Source organism: Cupressus sempervirens, chromosome 11, assembly GCF_028749045.1.
Source record: "Cupressus sempervirens isolate cs-2001-9-10 chromosome 11, ASM2874904v1, whole genome shotgun sequence".
Taxonomy (NCBI): Eukaryota; Viridiplantae; Streptophyta; class Pinopsida; order Cupressales; family Cupressaceae; genus Cupressus; species Cupressus sempervirens.
This window is the reverse complement of record NC_143128.1, coordinates 603,578,255-603,600,699: the sequence shown is the minus strand read 5'-3', so window position 1 is coordinate 603,600,699 and position 22,445 is coordinate 603,578,255. Positions and strand designations below refer to the sequence as shown.

Below are 22,445 nucleotides of genomic sequence, written 5' to 3'. Positions count from 1 at the left end.
GATACATGATTTCGAAATACTAAGTTTAAAACTTGTGCACCGAGGAAAATACATCATGAAAGTTTGGGAAGAACAAAAAATGGTTAGTCTTCATTTTTGGTATTTTGTATGTATTTGCATGTATGAGCGGACATGTGCCGAGGCATGGGTTTGACATAGTGTCCCCTGAGTTAATCAAAACTGGAATATGAAGCAAATTCAAAATGCCAATGAAAAACTCACTTCATTTACATATCTGCAATTGAGCTTGAATGGTGAACAGTAATTTTTCCCGTGATTCACTAGAAAGTCACTGGCCAATATGACCAATTAACATATTTCTGAGAATTAAAATATTCATAATTATCCACATTATAAGCGAATCAAACTAATACAATTAAAATCACAAGATTTGATGAACTATTAACATGCATGCCACAAACTTGATCTGTTTGTCATTTATGCCCCTTAAATGGTCAACAATATACATTGACAATAGTTCGTCTCTTAGAAGATAATTTGTTCATAAACAAGATGTGTTATTACCATCTTATATTAGTTTTAACACGTTTCAAACAAACTAGAAAATTAGGACTTGCCCTTAAATATTTTAAGGTGCTAAACATGAATTGATGGGTATAAAATTTTAATTATTGTAATATTGAAGAACATTGCCAGGCAGTCCATGAATCTGCAATGTCAAATTTAAGATAAATAAAAAGGTAGATCTGAATCTGGACAAAAAAAGATAAATGGACATCCCGTGTCTCAATCATAAAACCAGATGAATACTCATCTCAAAGTTCATCTTTGATTGCAGAAGTAATCAAGTCCATTGCAGACTAACCAAAGAAAATTTGATGAAAGCTTACTAACAATTTTGTGCAAACAATTTTTATGTCAATGGTACCATTAACCATTATGAGTATCATTTGTCTCCATCCTTTGGCTTTTCCTCCCCCTTCTTTTCCTGTATTAAATTCAGATCAAAAGCATAGCATTCAGGGATACAGATAGTAATTCATTATTATATGAAATTAATGCACATATATTCTGATCTCTAATCTCAAAATTTGAAAATTATGATACCAACAAATATCTATATATTATTCAGAATCTCATAATGATCACAGGAATTATCCAGAGAGTCTCACGGCATGGAATTATAAAAATCAGACTGGAATCTTAGTATGTGTACCCAAATTTTAAATTGTAATGATCAGAAGAATTATCCATTTAGTCTCACAGCAGGGGATTATAAAAATCAGACTACAACCTTAATGTGTGCATACCCAAATTTTAAAATTGCAACCATCCAGACTTATGTATATGTTAAGTGATAACCAAACATTTTCTATATTTGACTACTACATATAATCCTTCTGAACATTTTTGATTAAAAAGCTCTGGTAATTCTTCTCATCAAAAGAAAGAAGATTTAAACCATAGTTTCAAGTGGAAGAAATTTGGCATCTATGCTTCTTGGTGTCCTAAGAATAGATTCTCTCCATCTAGATATCCATTTCTTTAAGGTGTTTGTGCTTGTAAGAAACTTCCCACCTCTGAGAAGTCTTGGGATGATTTTATTCAAGTAAAGAAAAAATTTAAGGTACTTTGGGATAATTTCAGTCCTTTTGTACAGGCAAACTCAAAGTGGATCTGGCAAGATGCAATGGCAGAAGAATATAACTTTTTCAGAATGGTTTTTAGGAGATAGTGCCAAGACCTAATGAACTTTAGTGATTAATTAAAATTGGTTGTATAAAGTGAAGCATGCAGCAAACGGGAGCATAGTAAAATTCAAGTGCATAATTATTGCATGCAGATTCTCTTTAAATGTGAAAGTCAATTATATGATGAGACCTTTAAGTTTTGAAGTACACTTTTGTAAGGGTAGTCACTAATTATGTCTCTTGCTTGTCACTTTGGTCAGCCTTTATATCAAATGGATGTAAAATTAACACATTTGAATGTAAGAAAGAGGTGTTATACCATGTCCCCTTTTCATGTTTATTTCCTCACAAGAGTACCAATGGCCTTAATTTGGTGACAATAAGAGTGGGAAATGCTGAAAAGAATAGGGTAATGAAAAAGAAGATATAAAAAGATGTAAAATATTAAATAATAACAAATGAAACCTTAGCAAACTAGTAAAATTACATTGAACATTTGAGTTTTCAACTTATAATGAAAATGTCAAAATCCAAATATCAAAAATTTCATAATGATGATTACAATGGCAAATATTCAAAATAACAGAATGCAGCGGAAGTGTCTAATCAATCCCAAACTCCTCATAACCAGAATTGTTCGACTCCACAAGGTCAAGCTGCAAACAACCTTACCTATGTAGCTCCCTCATTAACTTATATTGGCTCCTTTGTCTCTACATCCAACCCTAACGCTGGACAAAAGGCACTATGTACAGCTAAAGACTTAGGAGAGAAAAGCTTGCTTCTCTTAAGAGATTGGATAAAGCTATAAGTAGACCAATTAATATCTGCTATAGAAGAACTAGAAACTTGAGATAGAAAATGAATGGCTACAAAAGCAATCAAAGAATTCAGCCCATGCATAGTCCACCACAAAATTGGATCCTCTGTGCAAGAGTTTCCCAATCCATCTTGGCCATCTCAAAAGAACCCCTAAAAGTAGCAAATTACGTCCACTTGGTATGAAAAATTTTGGCCTCTATACATCAAACTGAATGGCATTCCTGAACCCTACCTTCACCTCAATATCTTGTATGGGTCTAACTCTCCAAAGCCTTTGGACATATCACTCGGGGTTTGATGCATAAGCAACCGTGTGCAAGGGAGTGTTGAGCTTCTCCTATCTTTAATAATCATTGGTTGAAATTGTTCATTGTATACTAGTAATAATAAAGTGGGGTCCACTAAAACAATAGCCTTCATTTAGTCCAACATAGAATCAAGGAACGCATACACCTCTCCCATGCTAGGTGCCCTAGCATTCCCATCTGACATATCTTTATCACTTGGAAAACTGAATATAGATGGAAGCAATGCTAAGTTACCGGTTCAGATTCCAGTACGGATACGGGTTCAAGATTCAGGTTCAAAATTCGTCTAAATTTTTTTGGGCTTGGGTTCAGATTCATTTTGGGTTCATCCATACAAAACATATGTTTATTTTAAATATGTATATGTGTGTATATATATGCAACAAAAAATAAATCCATACTTGAATCTGCTAATAGTAAAGGAAGATAGCAAAACATACCATCAAATCTAAGTTTCAGTTCAATAGGACATTAATTGCATCATTTAGCACTACATACAACTTGATACCCTTGCTTGCTCACATGCATGGAACATATTTCCATATCATGGGGACAGTTTGAGAATGAAAGGAATTGTTAAAAGATAAGTGCAGTTATCTGAATTTTTATTTTGTATTGGTTAGAGCATTTCTAACCAGGCTATATCAAAAGGTGAAACAAATTTGAAGTCTCGGATTCAAACATATCACATCTTTTTAAAGACATTTTTCTATAATCAACAATTTAGATGTCACCTGTTGTCGATTTGGATTTCCTTTATAAGCAAGTTTTCATTTTCAAACACAAATGCATAAATGACATATAAACATTTTTTTTGGTCTTTTTAGTGGTCACAATAGGGTTGAGAGGTCAAAAAAACACTTTAAAAAGTCTAAAATTTACCGAGACCAAATTCAGCCCAGGTCTAGACAATAAATTCTTCAAAATTTGCTGCAAATTCTGCCTGGGTTCCTCTGACAGAATTTGCAACAAATTCGCAGATCTGCAAGAGAATTTGGAGAGAATTTGACAAGGACCAGACTTTGTACAGAATTGAACCAGACTTTGAGAGTTACTGGAGAGAATCTGGTAACTTAGTAAGCAATGTATTTGCATCACCCAAAAAAATCTCTTCACTGCATACTTAGCCTGCTTACTCTACTCTATCTTGGACTCAAGCCACTAATTCCAATTTGCTATAACCAATAGTTGCAATACCCCTTAAAACTCGAACATAATCTAATGAAATAAGGCACATATCTAGTCCCTAATGCCCAAAACAGTGTATGTGAAGAATGGTGATTGCAAATAAACATTTACAAACCTCTGGCATCATTCACCATTGCTTTAATTCAGTCAATCTTTCCCATGCCTTTGACTGCATTATTCATTATAAATAGTAAACACACCGAAATATTAAAATTCTTTCAAAGGTTGGATTGTAAGCTGTTTTTTACTCCAGTGGTTCCAAATCTCAAGTCCACTATAGATTTAACAATCAGATGTCATGTAGCCATTTACATTCTAGCTGCCTACAAGATATCCAATGTACTTAGTAAATATAAAATAATAGAATATTTATTTTGCTATGAACACACTACATCAATTTAGGGTTCAGCAAAGGAAAACTCGTTGTACTACAGAAAATGCACTCCAATCCTTGAAAGAGCACAATTCATTGTGGATTAAAGTACGTCAGAGACAGTGTTGCACAGCTTTGTCGACTACGAAGGTGATACTAGTTCTAGGAAGAGCACTTCAAGATTGTGTTTCAGCTTCGGGTCAAAAATGATATCCTACTTCAGCATAAAATAGGTAATTATATTATTGAAGTATTAAGTTCAACTCAAGCAGTGTTCCTCGAAATTTGTTTTGTCAATTATGAGATTATATGGGTTTGCAAGTTGATAACTTACTATATGTTGAAGCCTGCTATAGTCTTCAATATTTTCAATCAAATGACCTAATTGCAAGTTGCAAGCTATTTTGGTAAAGCCACTATTGAAAGTTTGAAATGCTGAGAGAAAGAAGTCGGGGTTGATAGAGAAAACCTTGGTAGAGAAGTTGTTTTTAGATTCTTTTTCACTTGATTGATGTTGGTTGGTAAAGCACATTAGAAAAATCAATATACATTTTTAATGTTTGTTTCTTCTTTACTGGCACAAGATAATCTAACCACTATTAGAAATCCTAACTATAATTTAAGTACCAAGTTAAAGAATTTCTTAGGCAGAAATTTTAGCTTAATGCTATGCACTATTTTAGGAGTGAAAACATCTAGCCTCAGGTACTATCTTTAGTTAAACAGGCAGATACATTGAAAATGCATTGCAGTGTTCTGTTTTCATCGAAATTTGTTTTGTCAATTATGAGATTATATGGGTTTGCAAGCTGATAACTTACTATATGTTGAAGCCTGCTATAGTCTTCAATATTTTCAATCAAATGAGCTAATTGCAAGTTGCAAGCTATTTTGGCAAAGCCACTATTAAAAGTTTGAAATGCTGGGAGAAAGAAGTTGGGGTTGATAGAGAAAACCTTGGTAGAGAAATTGTTTTTAGATTCTTTTTCACTTGATTGGTGTTGGTTGGTGAAGCACATTAGAAAAATCAATATACATTTTCAATGTTTGTTTCTTCTTTTCTTGGCACAAGATAATCTAACCGCTATTAGAAATCCTAACTATAATTTAAGTACCAAGTTAAAGAATTTCTTAGGCAGAAGTTTTAGCTTAATGCTATGCACTATTTTAGGAGTGAAAACATCTAGCCTCAGGTACTATCTTTAGTTAAACAGGCAGATACATTGAAAATGCATTGCAGTGTTATGTTTTCTAGAGCAATCTAGGCAGACTAGAGTTATTTCTTTTCTGATCTACTGTTTACAAGCTGCAAAATTATTTTGTGAAAGGATGTCTTATTTTGATGCTACATTTGTGATAAAATGCAAGCTAAAATTAATGTTACTTTCCTCTATTTTCTGTTGGGGTTTGTAGCTACAATAGAAATCTTTATCTCTGGGTGTTAATTCCGTTATAGTCACCTTCAGCTGAAAAGGACATTTATGATAATTGTAATATTAATTATAAAGACATGCCATTCATCATGCATTAAGGCATTGAAATACAAAGAGTTGTATTTGTTAATAAGAAGTTATACTGTTGGGAATTTCGACAGACCTTCCATTGTAAAGCAAAGAGTAGCTCTTGTGTTATATATATTGCATCTAGCGAATAGCATTGTACTCTTGAATTTTATTATCAATAAAGGAGATCAGTTGTTGTGTGTGGCTGGGTTATCCCCTTTGTTCTCAAAGGGTTTTCCCAGGATAATCCTGTGTGTTTTTGTATCTTTTGGGTCTTCCTTATTGCTGTTTATCTCTGTTTCTGGATTAAATCCAACATTTTCAACCAGCATTTTGATGGGTTAATTAAAAGTAAAATTTGTGTCGACCGACCATCCTTTGTATTCAGTTTTTCCATCAAAATAAAACTTATATTAGCAGCATCTGCGGAATTCTGATTCCAGTTTTATTCAGTGCCCTTAAAGCTGCAGGTTTGATCATAAGTTAGACAATTGTTTTGAACCCTGAGTACAGGACCTATGTACCATGAACTATAATTTTTATACCAAATAGACATTGACTCTATTGAAACCTTAAAATGACTGTAATTTTCTAGCCAGATGTGTTAGTCACAAAATTCCATAATAAAACATGAATGAAGCTGATTAGTAATAACAAGACTGGATCAGATAGCAAAATGATTAGCAGCACATCAGGGAATTGTTCTTCAATTACTACAACCATATGTATACAGCTGTGATTATTATTACAAGATTCAAGAAGAGTTGGCAGATTAACGGATTTAAGAAGAGTTGGTAGATTAACGGATTTCCGGATGATTCATTGATTAACAAAGGAACAAATGTGTTCCTTATAAAGAATTACAAGGACGTTGTTTCTTTAACGTAGACTGAAGATGAAATTAGAAACAAAACTAGAGACAGGATAGGAAACATTCCTATCTGGACTAAAGAAAAAAGAGACGAGATAGGAAACATTCCTATCTAGACTAAAGGACGGACCACAGACAAGTAGTTGACTATTATAGAAAGTATAAGATATTATCTTAATACCCTCCCTTAATGGTCAACGTACAGATGTCGGAACATTCTGTGATAATTGAAACCCTCCTTGGATCTACAGAATGCTAAAACCAAGAAGCTTTGCCAGAAGAGTGCTATGACTCAAAATATATTACAAAACTTCGTTTTTGTGGAAAAAATGGTAAAACCCAAAATCTAACACAACCTTGCATATGACAGACAACATGAAATTATTTTTGAGGAGAAAATCAACAAACCCAGAAAAAACAGAAACAAATTCAGAAGGCTCTACTCTTGTTGGAAGTCTCATGAAGACCTTTTAGATGTGTCCAGATTTCGGCAACTGTCTTGCCAGATGGAATTTGAGAAAGCTGGTCATCAGCTACGGATAGTTTGAGAAGCATTACTGCCTCTCGATTATTCAGATCCCATGTATCTTGATCAGGACCCGGAGAAGTCGAACGCTGCGTAACACCCAGAACAAGTTGATCGGTGTTTCGATATTCAAAGATTGCAATGATGCGCTGCTTCCAGGTTCCATAATTGCGACCATTGAATTTAGAATTATGCTCGAGCAAAATATTTGTCAGAGATGCCATGGCACGTTTTTCAATGAAAATTGTGAAAATCTGTAAAGGCACGTCCTTCGAGACAAAAATACAAAAGACCCAAAAGAATCATAGAATGACCCAGAAGAGAGCTCAAAAAACCCAAAAGGAATCTGCTGTCATTTTTTGGATCTGCTGGCTCGAAAATCGAGGCACGAAAATTGAGGCACTCGGAAAAACGGACAACCCAGTTGAGTTCTCAAAAAACCCACCAAGAATTTGCAAACAAAATATTTTTTCGACCCCAAAAATTAGGGTTTCGAAAAAAAAAGGCCCTAGCTGAAAAAAGCTTGAAAAAACTTCAGATTTCTTGATAAAAAATGGCAGATTTTTCTTCAAGGATCGATGTGCATGGACGAATGGGGCTAGAGTGTGCTGAACAAACACAAGCAGACCCGAGTTCGGAAATTTCTCTAGGCCGAAAACCCTAAGCGGGTTTTAGAGAAATTCAACAAAAATAATTTTGAAAAAATTTAAACAAATAATTTCATGAAGAAATTATAAATTTTTTCGAAAAAATTTAAGCAATAGCTCTGATACCATATTACAAGATTCAAGAAGAGTTGGCAGATTAACGGATTTCCGGATGATTCATTGATTAACAAAGGAACAAATGTGTTCTTTATAAAAAATTACAAGGACGTTGTAGACTAAAGACGGAATTAGAAACAAAACTAGAGACATGATAGGAAACATTCCTATCTGGACTGAAGAAAAAAGAGACGGGATAGGAAACATTCCTATCTAGACTGAAAGACGGACCACAGACAAGTAGTTGACTATTATAGAAAGTATAAGATATTATCTTAATAATTATGCATGTCATATCTTATTATTATTGGAACCACATGATAAACATCCTTAAGTCGTTTGCATATGTTAAACACTTATGAGTGTAGTTCAGCATTCTAAGCTGTGCAACTCAAGGCTCACCTGATTATATTTAAGAATGTATCTTTGACATTTAGCTACAAAGAAATTTAATGCAATGCATTAAATGAAACTGAATAAAGCATGTAAAATTTTAAAACAAATAACCATATTTGACAATACTAGAGAGTAACAACCTCATGTTTTTTAATTTTAAAACTACCTATAGATTTATGTTGCATTATAATGAGTTGATAAGATAGAACACTAGAGAGTATATAGGTACATATGTATATATACGTAAGTATTTAATGTGCATAAGAACAATGAGCTCCTAAAACTTCAACAAAATCATTTTACCATTTACCAAAATTAAGTAGCAAAAGCTACACATTTAAGGTGGAGAGAGCAAACCTCATCAGCTTGTAAATTTGCTAGCAAGTCCTTCACCGAAGGATCATTTGGATCTACCCCAGGAAGCTGTATTGGTAACAGGATCATCAAGCTTTAGCTTAATGGAAACTTTTACAATGCTACAGTTCAGAAGATTCAAATAAATTTCAATATTTACATCAATGGGCACAAGATAAAGTTCATACCGAAGCAAGAATAGATGAAACAAAACTTTGATCACCCAGAACTTTGTTCATCTCTGTATCTCCGGCAGAAGCTTTTGCACTGTCTTGTACAGACATTTGAAGGGCTGCAACCACAATTATAGATACATTAGTCAACTAGAATGGAATGACGCTATCAAGATCTAAGATAATCTCTACCATTAAAACACAAGACACAAAATTAACAGAAATTATAATGTTCATAAAAAACTTTAAAATAGGTTTCTTTAGCATGAGTATAGGTCAAAGTAAAAACAATATGTTATATCATTTGAAGACGTGATGCAACTGAAAGCAAAACAAAATAAATGCAATTACAAAAATGCTAGAATATGTTATATTTCAGATTTTTCCCCTTCCGTGGATGACAAATGATTTTCTACATTTATATTTAATGTCATCTGCTTCTCTAAAAACTGCAATTATTAATCAAGGGCTTTCACAAAATGTTCCAGGTTACAACGGATTGAACTTTTAAAAGCCAGATTAATGCCAAAAATCCTCTCTTCAATACCTAGAATCTTCTGTCCTTGGTCAGGTGGAGCTTGGCAAAAAAAAATTACAAGCAATCTGGGCTGTCAACCTTGAACAGAAAGAGGATCTTATTGTAATCTAGGTTGGAGAAAAATTTATACATCTTGGACATCAGAATTTTATTCATATATGCTCAAAAAAATTTGGAAGTTATAAAATATATGGTGTCTCATAAAATATATGAGTAGTAAATGATGGTGATGAAAACTTCACCAAGAAGAATCTTTCGCTTTAAGCTTTTATTCCTCTGGGCATACACAGAAGAGAATTAAAATGAGGATTCTTGTGCTCAGATAAAAGCTTCAAGTAATTTAAAAATTTATCATCAACATCCGCAATTCAATGTGTGAAACTCCTGTTGAATCCTTTGATTTATATAAAACCTGTATTGATCCTTCAAGGGAGCCCATCCTTGATAACTGAGATCCCCAATTCAAATCCTATACTCTTCATTTGATTCTTCTGCATGGCCAAGAGGAAATAAGCAAATTTTAAATGATTTTGGAAACAAGCCAAGTTAAATTGGTAACCCGCCCAATTAGTACTCAGAAACTGGCAGCCTCATTAAGAGGGTTCGCATGGTGAATTGGACTTCGCCCTCGGTTGACAATCTCTTTAAAAGCTGTAACATGTCATAAATATTACTAAACTAATGATAATCTGAATGAATTGTGAATTTTGGAGAAAGAATGAAACTACTTTACTTTGATGACAAATTTTGCAGAGCACAGATGTAGTCACCTTAACTTTATGTACAGGAGTAAACCTTATCAAAATCTTGTTTTTCCTTTTTAATATTTAGCAAAAACAAACACTGCTGTGACACGTTTCCTGAAAGTATTACTTGACTGCACAGCACAAGACACATCATAACATGGTATCGCTCAAATCTTAACTTCCCATGTTGGTAGCTTGAAAATAGGTGATACTCAGATCCATGGGAGATGTTATTTATATAACCACAGCCATCTTATTTGCAATATTCTTAGGTTTACTGTTTCTGGTAATCTCTGTTTAGTTTGTTTTTAAAACTAACAATTTTGTTTTCCAGGTAAGTGTTTGTCTAGACCCATTCAGAGGCTTCAGGCATTCAAGCAAATTGACATAATTTACTATTTTTAATCCATATTTTTTATATCGTCCAGAAGGAAAAATCATATATTTGAAACAGAGGTGAGCTAAATTTAACCAAGATTCCATGGACTTGAATATTGAAAACTCTCTTGTAACCTAGCCTCCTAAATAAATAGACTATCATACACTATTTTTCACCATCCTTAATATTTATGCATGGCCTTTTCATTCATATCCATTTAGAAACCAAATTAAACAATGTTTTCACATCAAAAACATGCTGAGATCTTTACTTAATGTTCTCACTATGTATTAGACGAACAATTCTATTTAATAGGAAAATTGATCCACAGAGATGAGTGGTTGTTTGTTCTTATATTACTCTTGTTCTAGTTTCAGGAGTCTTCCTTCCTAACTTCCAATTTTAAAACATCCAGGGACCATAAATGAAGAACAAAAATACACAAAAAGAATATCTTAGTGTGAAGGTGTAAAAACACAAAGGAAAGAAAACGCTGTATGCTTTTGCACTTATATTCTCCAAGAGGTTCACAACTTACACTAGACTACATGTACAAGACAAAAACAGTAGACATTTGGAAACCAACAAAAGACCATCTGATTTGAAATTCAATGTCCACACTACGCAATATAGAAATATATCGAATGATAACTACCTGAATAATAGCATCATAAACTTCATTAATACGGTTTGAATTAGGTGAAGAAAAAGAGATATGCACACAAATGCTTTAGCCAAACTGATTAAGAAAAATTTATAGACGCTTGGGAAAAATTGCAGGTGTTGGGGATTTTACTTATCAAACCAGAAGTCAGTAAATGACATAAAGAATACAAAAGCATTAGAAAACAAAATGTATAAAGAGAAACACAAACCAAAAGCCAAATCTTGATCCTCTGGGCCAGCTTCTGCCATATGAGTATCACCCATTGAGACAGCCCCAGATTGACTAGTTCCAGGATTATCCATTGACATCGCCAAAGCTTGCTCTAGTAGGGCAGTCTCATCATCCTATCAAAAAAGATAAACTCCAAAATTAGTTCAAATTCTATCAAACTACCAACAATACAACAACATATACAAAGTTCAATTATGAATATTATTGGTGTTTACAAAACACCAAAAGAATATGACTTTTCACAGATGAAGAAATGCCAATACCAAATCAAATCGCTGTCAGAGAAATGACCCAGTCATGTAATTCTTCCCACGTTGTAATAAAATATCATACAAACTCAATTTAAGAGTGGTTTTTATCACAAATTCCTCAAACAAGTTTAACAAAACTGAATGAACATCATGATTACGAAAAAGAAATCAGCTAGATTACAAATAAGACCTCAAAATTATGCATAAATTAATAATTGATCGAATTTAACCAAACCTTAAAAAGTGTTGAAAACCAAAGCTGTCCCAATAAAGACAGGGCCAAGATATAAAGGCCATAGCTTCTGGAAATCTCATTATAACAATAGGTAAATACAATCAAATTCAGTTGCAAGCATTTTTTTCCATTAAAATACATACCATTAGATCGGGCCCTTTTCCAGTTGTTCCTGTTGCAACAGTAGCACTCGGTTCTGCCATTGAAACATCACGAGAGCTTGATGCTTGCTCTTGTCCCTCCTGTGTAGCCTTTGAAGCAGCTTCCTCTGCAGCTCTTTTTGCTTGAGCCTCTTGTCTTGCCCTCTCTTCTTCCATTGACACTCGAAGTGCCAGAGCCAATTCTGGATCCAAATTTGGATCAACCCCAAATTCAAAGCCTGAACCACCCGCAACTGCGGCGGCGGCGGCGGCAGCACCAGCAGCTGCGGCAGCAGCAAACCCACTTCCACCTTCACCATCTCCAGTAAAGATAGGTGAGCTGCATGTACAAAAATTAATGAGACTATATAAATGATCACTCTGTTAATGTTATAACTTACCAAAACTCTTCACCTAGTTTAGACTTACAGTCACTACTCACTCATTACCTGAGTAGGACATCCGAAAGGGCATTTTGGCCTGCAGGAACATGAACAATATGACTATTGTCATTATTGTTTACTGCTGCAAGAAGAGCCTCCAGTTTTTCTGGCTTTCCATCATCTTCCTCTCCAAAATCCACAATATCCAGTGCCACATTATTTTTTTTCAGTTTCTTTCCAATTGCTTCCAATGTCTTCTTATCAGCTTTAATAGGACTGACATGGTAAACACAGTTAGATGGACTGAAAAAAAATCAAATTTCTTCTGAAAAACCACATAACAATAATGCCCCCAAAATACCTTCCAGCAAACACTATAATTCTTTGCTGTTGTTTTTTGTTCTGACGGTGTTTAAGTGCCAGCTGAGCAACTTGGATACCAGATGTCATATTCATCTCCCCTGCAACTTGCAAGCCTGCAGGTAACAACTTTAGAAACCTATTATTACCCAAGCTTATACAAGGTCAATTTGATAACAGATGGTGTATTAAACTTTCGAGTTAATTTCACCTTTGATATAATTTTGGCACCAATTTAACAGACATCTCTAAAGACATTAACCACTATTCATATGTATTACCCATGGTTTTACAAAAGCTAAATAGATGACGGATCTGATATATAACTTTAAAGAAAACAAAGTCAAAGGAGGTATTGTATCCGACCCTACATCTGACCCTTTGATTAGTGAAGACACCCTACATGTCTCGTCTACTGTAATGCTACCAAATTTTTCTCAGACTGTTGTTCAACAAACAAGTAAGATCCCTATTGCAATTGATACCACTTCTTCAACCACTAACTCAGAACAATACAACTAAAACACAGAACAGTAATACAGATAAAGTGAATTCATTCGCTTTACCTGATGAAATTGTGGATGTCGTTTCCCAAGGCATTGGAAAAATCGTTATTTTGTTTTGCCTGAGACGCATCCCATAATAACAAGAATTTTTCAAAAGGGACCTTCATAATGGCAGCTCAAAGGCTGGGCTATTGAATCCTTTAGGGGCCTTGGCAAGGGATGCGTAGCTTGTAACGTTTCAGAAACTGATCATGCTTCTATGGTGCTATACTTTGGCCCATCAATAACATTCGCAAGCTTGGGACTTGGATTTTCATCCAAAAGGTCTAACTAAAAATAAATCCCCTTGTGGGTTAAATTTACTTTCCTTGGGGATTTTTCCGATAGTGTGTTGATGAATTGGTGTTGATATTGTTGTAGTCACCAAGGTTTAAAACCCACCGGGCCATTGTAATCACAATGGTTGTGCCTTCACTTATATCCAAAGCTTGCACGTTCGTGGCTCAGCTTTGATAATTGGGGACGAGGTTGCCCATTTGTGATCTCACTAGTTTATATCTCCGAGTCAAAAGCATTACCCATGGAGCCAAAATGCATCTCATGTCAGTGTCACCAGTCACATTTTGAAATTTACTATTAACTTGCTGGGAAAATATTCCTTTCCTCAATCTAAAATTCAACCTTTCTAATAAGAAAATGCAGCTCAATTAGGCAAAGTTCTACAGTGTAATTGTGAACATCATTCTGATAAATGGGCTAGTTTCATTTGCACCTTACGACTTGTATTGGGATGGATCTTACACAATCTCTTTCAAACTCTATTAACCTAGTTGGTCTAAAGTTTGGATTTGACCAATCTATTACTTACCTCAATAAACCCAATGCTTGCTTTTATTGTCATATGGAAGGCCGTGTCATCTATGAGTGTCCTTTCTAGCTCAGTAACCAGATACTCTCCCACAAGCCCCAGATCTGGATGCATTTGGATGCTAGTGCCGAGCTGGTTGAATTGGGATTCCCATAGTGTGTTGATGAATTGGTGGTGGTATTGTTGTAGCCACCAAGGTTACTAGGCCATTGCAATTACAAGGTTGTGCCTTCTCTGATCCAAAGCTTGCAAGTTCAAGGCTCACCTTTGATAATTGGGGATGAGGTTACCCATTTGTGATCTCACCAGTTTATACCTTCGAGTCAAAAGCATTACCCATGGACCCAGAATACGTGTCATATCAGTGTCACCAGTCACATTTTGAAATTTACTATAAACTTACTTGGAAAAAATTCCTTTCCTCAATCTAACATTCAACCTTTCTTATAAGAAAATGCAGCTCAATTGGGCAAAGTTTTACAGTGTAATTGTAAACATCATTCTGATAAATGGGCTAGTTTCATTCACACCTTACAGTTTGAATTTGACCAATCTATTACTTACCTCAATAAACCCAATGCTTGCTTTTATTGTCATATGGAAGGCCACATCAGTTACAAGATACTCTCCCACAGGCCCCAGATCCGGAGGCATTTGGATGCTAGTACGGAGCTGGTTCGATTAGGATTCCCACAAGAAGCATTGCAGCTCCCTGTAGATGTGCCAACGCATCCACGAGGAGCTGTAACACTCCCTATGGGCATCCCTGAGCATTTGGACACATCTTGGACTTAAGATGCCAAGACACAACAAAATAACAATTTATTATCTATTTTTCACTTAAAATATGTGCTAAAAGCACTTTTTAAATTTTGTTTTTCTCTAAACCATAAACCAACCCTAAAAGAGGCTTCAATGTTTTATCATATCATTATTTTTGCTCTTTTGCTAATTAAAAAAATCCTTTCCTCAATCTAACCTTTTGAACTTTCTTATAAGAAAATGCAGCTCAATTAGGCAGAGCTCTATGGCGTTACTGTAAACAACACTCTAATAAATGGACTCGTTTCATTCACACCTTATGGCTTCTATTGGAATGGATCTTACTCAATCTCTTTCAAACTCTATTAACCTAGTTGGCCTAAGGTTTGAAATTGACCAATCTATTACTTACCTCGATAAACCCAATGCTTTCTTTTATTGTCATATGGAAGGCCATGTCATCTATGACTGTCCTTTCCACCTTAGTTACCAGATAGTCTCCCATAAGCCCCAAATCTAGATGCGTTTTGATGGTGGTGCAAAGTTGGATGCGTTCAAATGGTGGTGCAGAGTTGGATGCATTTGGATTCCCATAAAGAGTGTTACATTTCCCTGTGAATGTGCCAATGCATCCACATGGAGATGTAGCACTCTGTGTGAACATCCTTGGGCATTCCCAAGCATCCAGACACACCTTGGGCCTAGGATGCCAAAACACGACAATAAAACAATTTTTTTATTTATCACTTAAATCATGTGCTGTAAGCACTTTTTAAATATTATTCTTTTCTGTAAACCCTAAACCAGCCCTAGAAGAGGCTTCAATGTTTTATCATATCATTATTTTTTCTATTTTGCTCTTTTCTCATTTGGTGCTAGATAGCTTCTACAAAGAAGACCTAAGCATCTAAGTGTAAGCATTTGATCCAATTCTTGAGTCTCTTAATGAATTGTTTCAAGTTATGGAAGAAAATTTTCCAGTTTTTTTTTCATTTTTTAAAGAAATTAAGAAACGAATTTCACTATCTATCTTTTGTATCTTTTCTCGCACTTGTATGCTTGACATTAATGGTATTTTTTTAATTTAAATTTAGTTAATTTCTTAAAATAGCAAGAAATCAGATTTCTTCCTGATTTCATTGCATGTGGTCCTGCACCAAAAGTTCTTTCTGTTATTTTCCTCCTAGTTCACAGCTGTATTCTCAGAGCCAGTTGTATTTCTACAAGCATTTTACTTGGTCTAAATTTTTTCTTTCATAGTGTTGTTTTTTACTGTGTGCTCGATGTTTTTTCTGCCTCAATCTACAAATTTTTTGGTACCATTATGTTCTCCTATGCACACAATTTAAACCCACAGTTTTCTCTTTTTGGATACATCTGCAATTGTTAACAGTATATAGATGAAACACGGTTTCCTCAGGGTTTGTTTCACTGGCAAAACCACCAATTTTTGTCAAAATTCCAAATGATAAGATGTCACATGAGAATGCTAGGGCACCTAGCATGGAAGAGGTGTACGAGTGCCTTGATTCTATGTTTGACTAAATGAAAGCTATCATGTGAGAGAACTCCACTTTATTATTGCTATCATACAATGAACAAATTCAACCAATCATTATAAAAGATAGGCTAAGCTCAACGCTCCATTGCACACGGTTGCTTATGCATCAAACCCCAAGTGGTATGTCCAAAGGCTTTGGAGAGTTAAGACCCATACAAGATGTTGAGGCTTTGCTATTCACATAGGAGGATCCCAATCCAAAATAGCAGTGAGCTAACTTAGAACTTTATGATATGTTCTCTACTTGTTGCCATGTTAACTTGCTCAAAAATTGGAAATGGCCCAACAAACAAAGCTTCCATGTCTTCCCTCTTAACCTCAAGCATTCCAGGTTCAGCTAATCTCCATGGAATAAGCTAAGCGCTCTTATTTGGAAGTCCAGAGCTGATGCTAAAGCCCAACCAGCTTTTAACTAACTGCTTGAAAAGTTCTGCACATTAAAGTTCCTACTGGTGAGAGATTATCTTTCACTCTCCCACTATTTCCTGTCCATTGTGCACCAAGAAAGTCTCTATTTAATATTCCATTTGGTTCTACTCAATGCATATAAAACCTTCTCTTCTCCATTCTTCCATCTCTGTCTCCTCCGGTAAGCTCATGGATGGTGGCTCTTCTTGGTCTTTCCCCACAGCAAAGCTTCATTACGCATACCTTCAAACATAGTATCCTCAAACAGTATGGGGATTTCAACATCTAGTTGTCTTCTCTGATGCTTACTATGCCCTGCAATCCGAAACTTCAATCCTCTATGAGAACTTCTCCTCCTGTATATTCCTTTTGCAGTCTTCTCTCCAATAACAGATTTTCAGAGAGCACATTGAGGAGAATGCTCTTCTAATGAAGTTCAAGCAGTTACAAATGCAACATATATTCATTGAGAAACCAAGTAAATTGGGTGTGTCCAACTACAGGCACATCTAGTGTACCCCTTATCAGGTGTATGTCATTAGATCAATGACATTGGTGAAATTCAATGGTTCAAGAAGGTAGTGGCAGAGACAAAGGAGGTGTGCATGCTTGCGTGTAACCATCACAGCTCCTTGACATTGCTTCAATCCTTTTCAATGAAAGAATTCCTCAATCCAGTTGAGATCTGGTATGTTTCCTACTTCATTTTTTGAAGAAAATGATTAAGTTGTAGAAGCCCTAGAAAGTTATAATCAAGACAAAAGACCGGACCGGGAGAGAAAAGTTCAAGGCAAGGGAAGGATATGGGATAAGGAGGTTTTGGTCAGCAATGTGTTTGGATCAAGTCTGAGTTAATTAGGATTTGTGTGCAACTTTCCATTGGAATCAGATTTGGGGATTCTTAAATCTGCATGTACAAGTGTCTTGTTAACATGTTTACCCAGAATAAAGCTGCAATTCATGAGAGTGACCCCACCTTAGAAGTCTAATACAACAATATTCAGCAGAAGTGAGAGAAGTTGAACACACATTGACCAATGACAACATATGTAGTGAATCCAAAATGATGTGCAAAAAGGCCCATAGAGGTGTTCCCATTGATAACAGTGAAACAAAGAAGAGCCTTGTGAAGACCTCCAAATAAATTAGCATAAAGAGAGAGGGCCAGCAAGGCACACAAAAGGCCAAATATGTGGTGGTGTCTATATGAACCTTAAAGATTGTTGCATCCAAGTGGCATTCACCTTCTCTACCATGTATTTAAATCCTTTCCTGCAAAGAAGTGAAGACTATCATATAACTTCAGCCACCTTGCTAAGAGTTACATAACCTATCTCTTGAAAAGCAAAGAAGCTTGTGTTCATATACAATGCCTTGAATATCATGCCTCACAAGACATCCCAGTAGGGTTATAGCCTACCAACATAACGGAATGTAGAGCCAAAGAAGCCAATACAACTTGATAAGAACCAAGATGTGCAGCCAACCGGGAGTCCATTCTAGAAAGTGTGTGACTTTGAATCCCAAAGTTCTAGCAATGAGTAGCTACCAACATATCCATTGGATCATGCCTGTACTTTCTAATCCAGTGACTCAATGTTCCCACTAGCTATGTATCATGCATAATGCAACACTTCTTTTCTTGCATATGTCTATAATTATGACTGTCAGTTTATCAGATGGATTCCAAGACCAACTGATTTCCTTACACTTTAACACTTCAACTTCTTTTAGTTTCTTTAAGCTATGGTTAGCTATTTAAAAAATATTTGTATTTTAAAAATTCAAGTACATATACATTGTATATGATGCATTAAATGAAGGTTGTTGTGTCCCTCATCCATAAAAAGAAAAGCCCAGAACTGGTCTCCCAATCATAAGATAAAAAACAAACAACTCCTCCATTACAAAACTGAAAGCCCGAAATCTAAAAACTGCTATCTACCTATTATAATAACTATAGTTACATTTTTGCTACAATATCCCCTGTACAAACCAAAACTGGGCAATATAGCCGACAAGACACCCTAACAAACTTCCTACTCCATGAATGAAACAGGGCTAGCTCTTATTACAATCAACTACATACAAAACGGGGCATTAAATACACCACCAACACCCAATCAAGCAGAAAAAAATCAATTCAAAAACTTGATACCATCACTACCCTCCAACCTCCGAAGCAGGGTACAAACCTGCTAGCTTGAATCAATATTGAAAAATATAATTATTTAGTAACCAAAGAAATATGGTCCAACCATTGTGTTGCCTGAAGCCACATTAGGATTCTTAATAAAGGTTTTCCATCCAAATTGCACTCCCAAATACTGTAGCAAATATAGCAAATACATACAGTAGCACCCACATTCATCCTCCCGCTTATAGACAATTTTAATCCCAAGTAAAGATTAAAAACTTCATCCTCCAGTTTCTATAAATTGCCCTCCAATACAAGCTCTACAGCACCTCCATCTTCTCAATGCTCATTCCCAACTTTTTGCCAAGAAAAGATTGAATAAGCCACTAGAAGTCTTTCCAACACCCCATTAGAAAAACTTCCTTGTTGCTTACTACCAAACACAGCTTCTCTTAAAAAATCATTATAATAGATAACCATGTTCGTCTGAATTTCCTATTTTCCAGTCATTCAAATACAACTTCTCACCATCCTCAAGGTGTTTGGATCTTAGTTACCGGATTCGTGCCCTAGAGGCCGGATCCGGATTCGGGTCCGATCCGGATCCGGTTTCGTGCCTGGATTCGTGCAGATCCGGGCAGGATCCTTGTTTTACACAGTGGATTCGTCCGGATTCATGGCCCACGAATCCTGACGAATCCACTGTGTGAAACAAGGATCCTGCCCAGATCTGCATGAATCCAAGCACGAATCCTCAAGGATCCAGCGTGAATCCTCAAGGATCGACAAGTTTAAGTGAGTCTAAGTTATATAATATGACTTTTTTAAATATATTTTTTTGCTTTCTAGTGCTAAAATGACCTTTTTATGCATTATATATACTAATAAATGAGAGAAATAAATAAATATATATATATATATATATATATATATATATATATATCTGTTACTAGTTGGGGCTTGGGCAAGATCAGTAATATATATATATATATATATATATATATATATATATATATATATATATATATATATATATATATATTCACGAATCCTCCACGAATCCTAATCGGGAAAAAAAAAAAATCACGAATCCACGGATCCGATTCACGTGCCCGAATCGGATTCGTATCCCGAATCGGTAACTAAGGTTTGGATTCAAAATGTTGAAAATGTTTTTCAGGTGCCAGTCTGAAAGACTTCCATAAGGAAAGTCACAATATTTTGATCAATACTCGGATACTTGCAACCATGCAAAACTAACACCAGTGCTTATACAACAAACAAGCCTCCATGTTTGAACTGAAATATATTTCCAATTACAGATAGAATGGAAGGAGGGACCTTTAACCCAGTCCTTAAGAAATGAGTTTCAATAGAAACAATGTGCAAGTATCCCTTTAATCTCTGGATGATTTGGTGTGAGTGGGTGTGAGTGGGTGGGTGGGTGAATGTGTTTGTGCGCATGTGTGAGAGAGAGAGAGAGGGATCATCACATTTGAGGAACCATCCATGTAGAGAAAAATATATTGAGATTATTTTGTTTGTTAGTGACGTCATTTTTCTCTACTCCTAGCTACATTCTGCAACTGAAAATAGTTGAAGCAAAGGAATATGCTGTACAGATATGACCTAAGAAAACCAACATATACTTTCTAAGCCTACAATAACTATTATTAAATAACTATTTCTTCACAAGGGCAGGCACAAGACATATGCCTAGAGTACATCAAATTGTCCGAATAGAGTTTGTGTCAAAGACAGTACCTCTAACAATTTACCTGCACCTTTTGAAAGACTTCTCTGACACTCATCATAAAGAAGCGAACAACACATGGCAAGGAAAACATTTACTGTTCACAAAAATTGTTTCCAAATAGCTGCATATTTATCCCTTAATAGTTTTTCCCTCTCTTTCCAAAATCACCATTTACTTTCTATTCCCTGCAATATAACTTGTATGTTTGAGAAAGTGCAACACTCTCATCAAAAATGCCTTTGGCACTCCCACTGTTATACCCTGATAGCAAAGTATGCAGAAAGCATTGTTTTCTTTCATCTTCAATAAGCATTAATATAGACCTACAGCCCAATTAATATTTAATCCATTCCCCAATCAACCGAAAACCCTATCATTTCACGACTGTATAAGTAGCTGATTCCCATAACAATAATCCACCTTTCCCAGACCTAATGACAAGCCTCTATATAGACGCAAGTACACAAGAGTAAGACTTTGATTCTAATATTGGAGGAAATGGAGTGATTTTTACGGCAACTGTTTTTTCGTGCTCCCTGTTAACAAATTTCTCCACAACCTAGGTTTGAGCACCGTTGCCTAGTAAGCTTAAGATAAGGTTCAAAAACTAGCCTTTGATAAATTGGAAATCAATCATGGTATTGATCTCACAACCTACCCTATACATAAAAACAAGCGCCATCTCGAGACATATATTTATTATTCAATAAACGGAAAACCAAATGAAACGCTAAAAAGCAACTAAAATATATCTTTTTAATACAGCATAGAAAGAGAATGAAGAAAACCCGCACCGTGCATACAGGCAAGAATCTTTCCAAGATCAGTTGTGGGTGTGACCAGTACACGGGCATTCTTCCCAGCTAACGTCATTACACCCACAGTGTTCTCAGGATTTGACTGCAAAAATTAACCAACACATGACGGATCAAACTTTTGTTTTCCTAAATCAATTTGTAATAGAGCCCGGATAATGGACCGAAAAAATTAACAGATAGGATAGTCAAACCTGGGTTTTTGCCCCACAAATGAGATTGACTGTATCTGCCTGAGCCTGAAATCTAGAGGGACTGTAATCCCCATTTCTCATCCACTCCGAATTGTCGATGCATATCATAGTAGCCTAACAGCACACACGTGAAATAAGTATTCCTTGGTAGATTTGAATTAAACTACCTAGGGCACGGAATAGATAGTTTTCATTGAATTGAAATTTTGAGAATGCATACCTCGAGCACCATGGTGGAGGCTGAATTCGAGAAACAATGAAGATGAACTGAATTTAAAATCTCGAGTATTCTGCCCTGGCCTCGACGAATTTCTCAATGCTTCATCTCTTTTTCTATAACCCCTGATAATATAGCTTTTGATCTATGCACCTTGCACGCAATGTAAACCTATTTATACTTGTATTTCTTCCCCTTTTTAAAAAGCAAATCAAAACGATTGGAGTGGTTGAAATCGTTTTGTGGGTAATTAAAATGTTGGTTACAATTGTTATAAAAATATTTTCAAGATGTTTCTTCGCATGTTATGACTAACTTGGAATAATTATTATAAATATAATTTATTTTTTGTAAATATCAAT

The 22,445-nt window shown here is 35.4% G+C and overlaps 1 protein-coding gene across 1 annotated transcript; it reads right to left on the bottom strand.

Annotated features, from left to right (window-relative positions):
• Nucleotides 1-608: 608 nt before the first annotated feature.
• RPN10 (regulatory particle non-ATPase 10) lies at nt 609-22,232 on the bottom strand. Its single transcript, XM_089810298.1, has 10 exons — nt 22,087-22,232; nt 21,867-21,980; nt 21,652-21,757; nt 12,861-12,975; nt 12,566-12,775; nt 12,120-12,456; nt 11,468-11,603; nt 8,945-9,048; nt 8,760-8,825; nt 609-949 (listed from the first exon to the last, which is right to left on the bottom strand). The coding sequence occupies exons 1-10, from the start codon at nt 22,096-22,098 to the stop codon at nt 908-910; spliced, it is 1,242 nt and encodes a 413-aa protein (XP_089666424.1). The 5' UTR covers nt 22,099-22,232; the 3' UTR covers nt 609-907.
• Between the last annotated feature and the right edge of the window lie 213 nt (nt 22,233-22,445).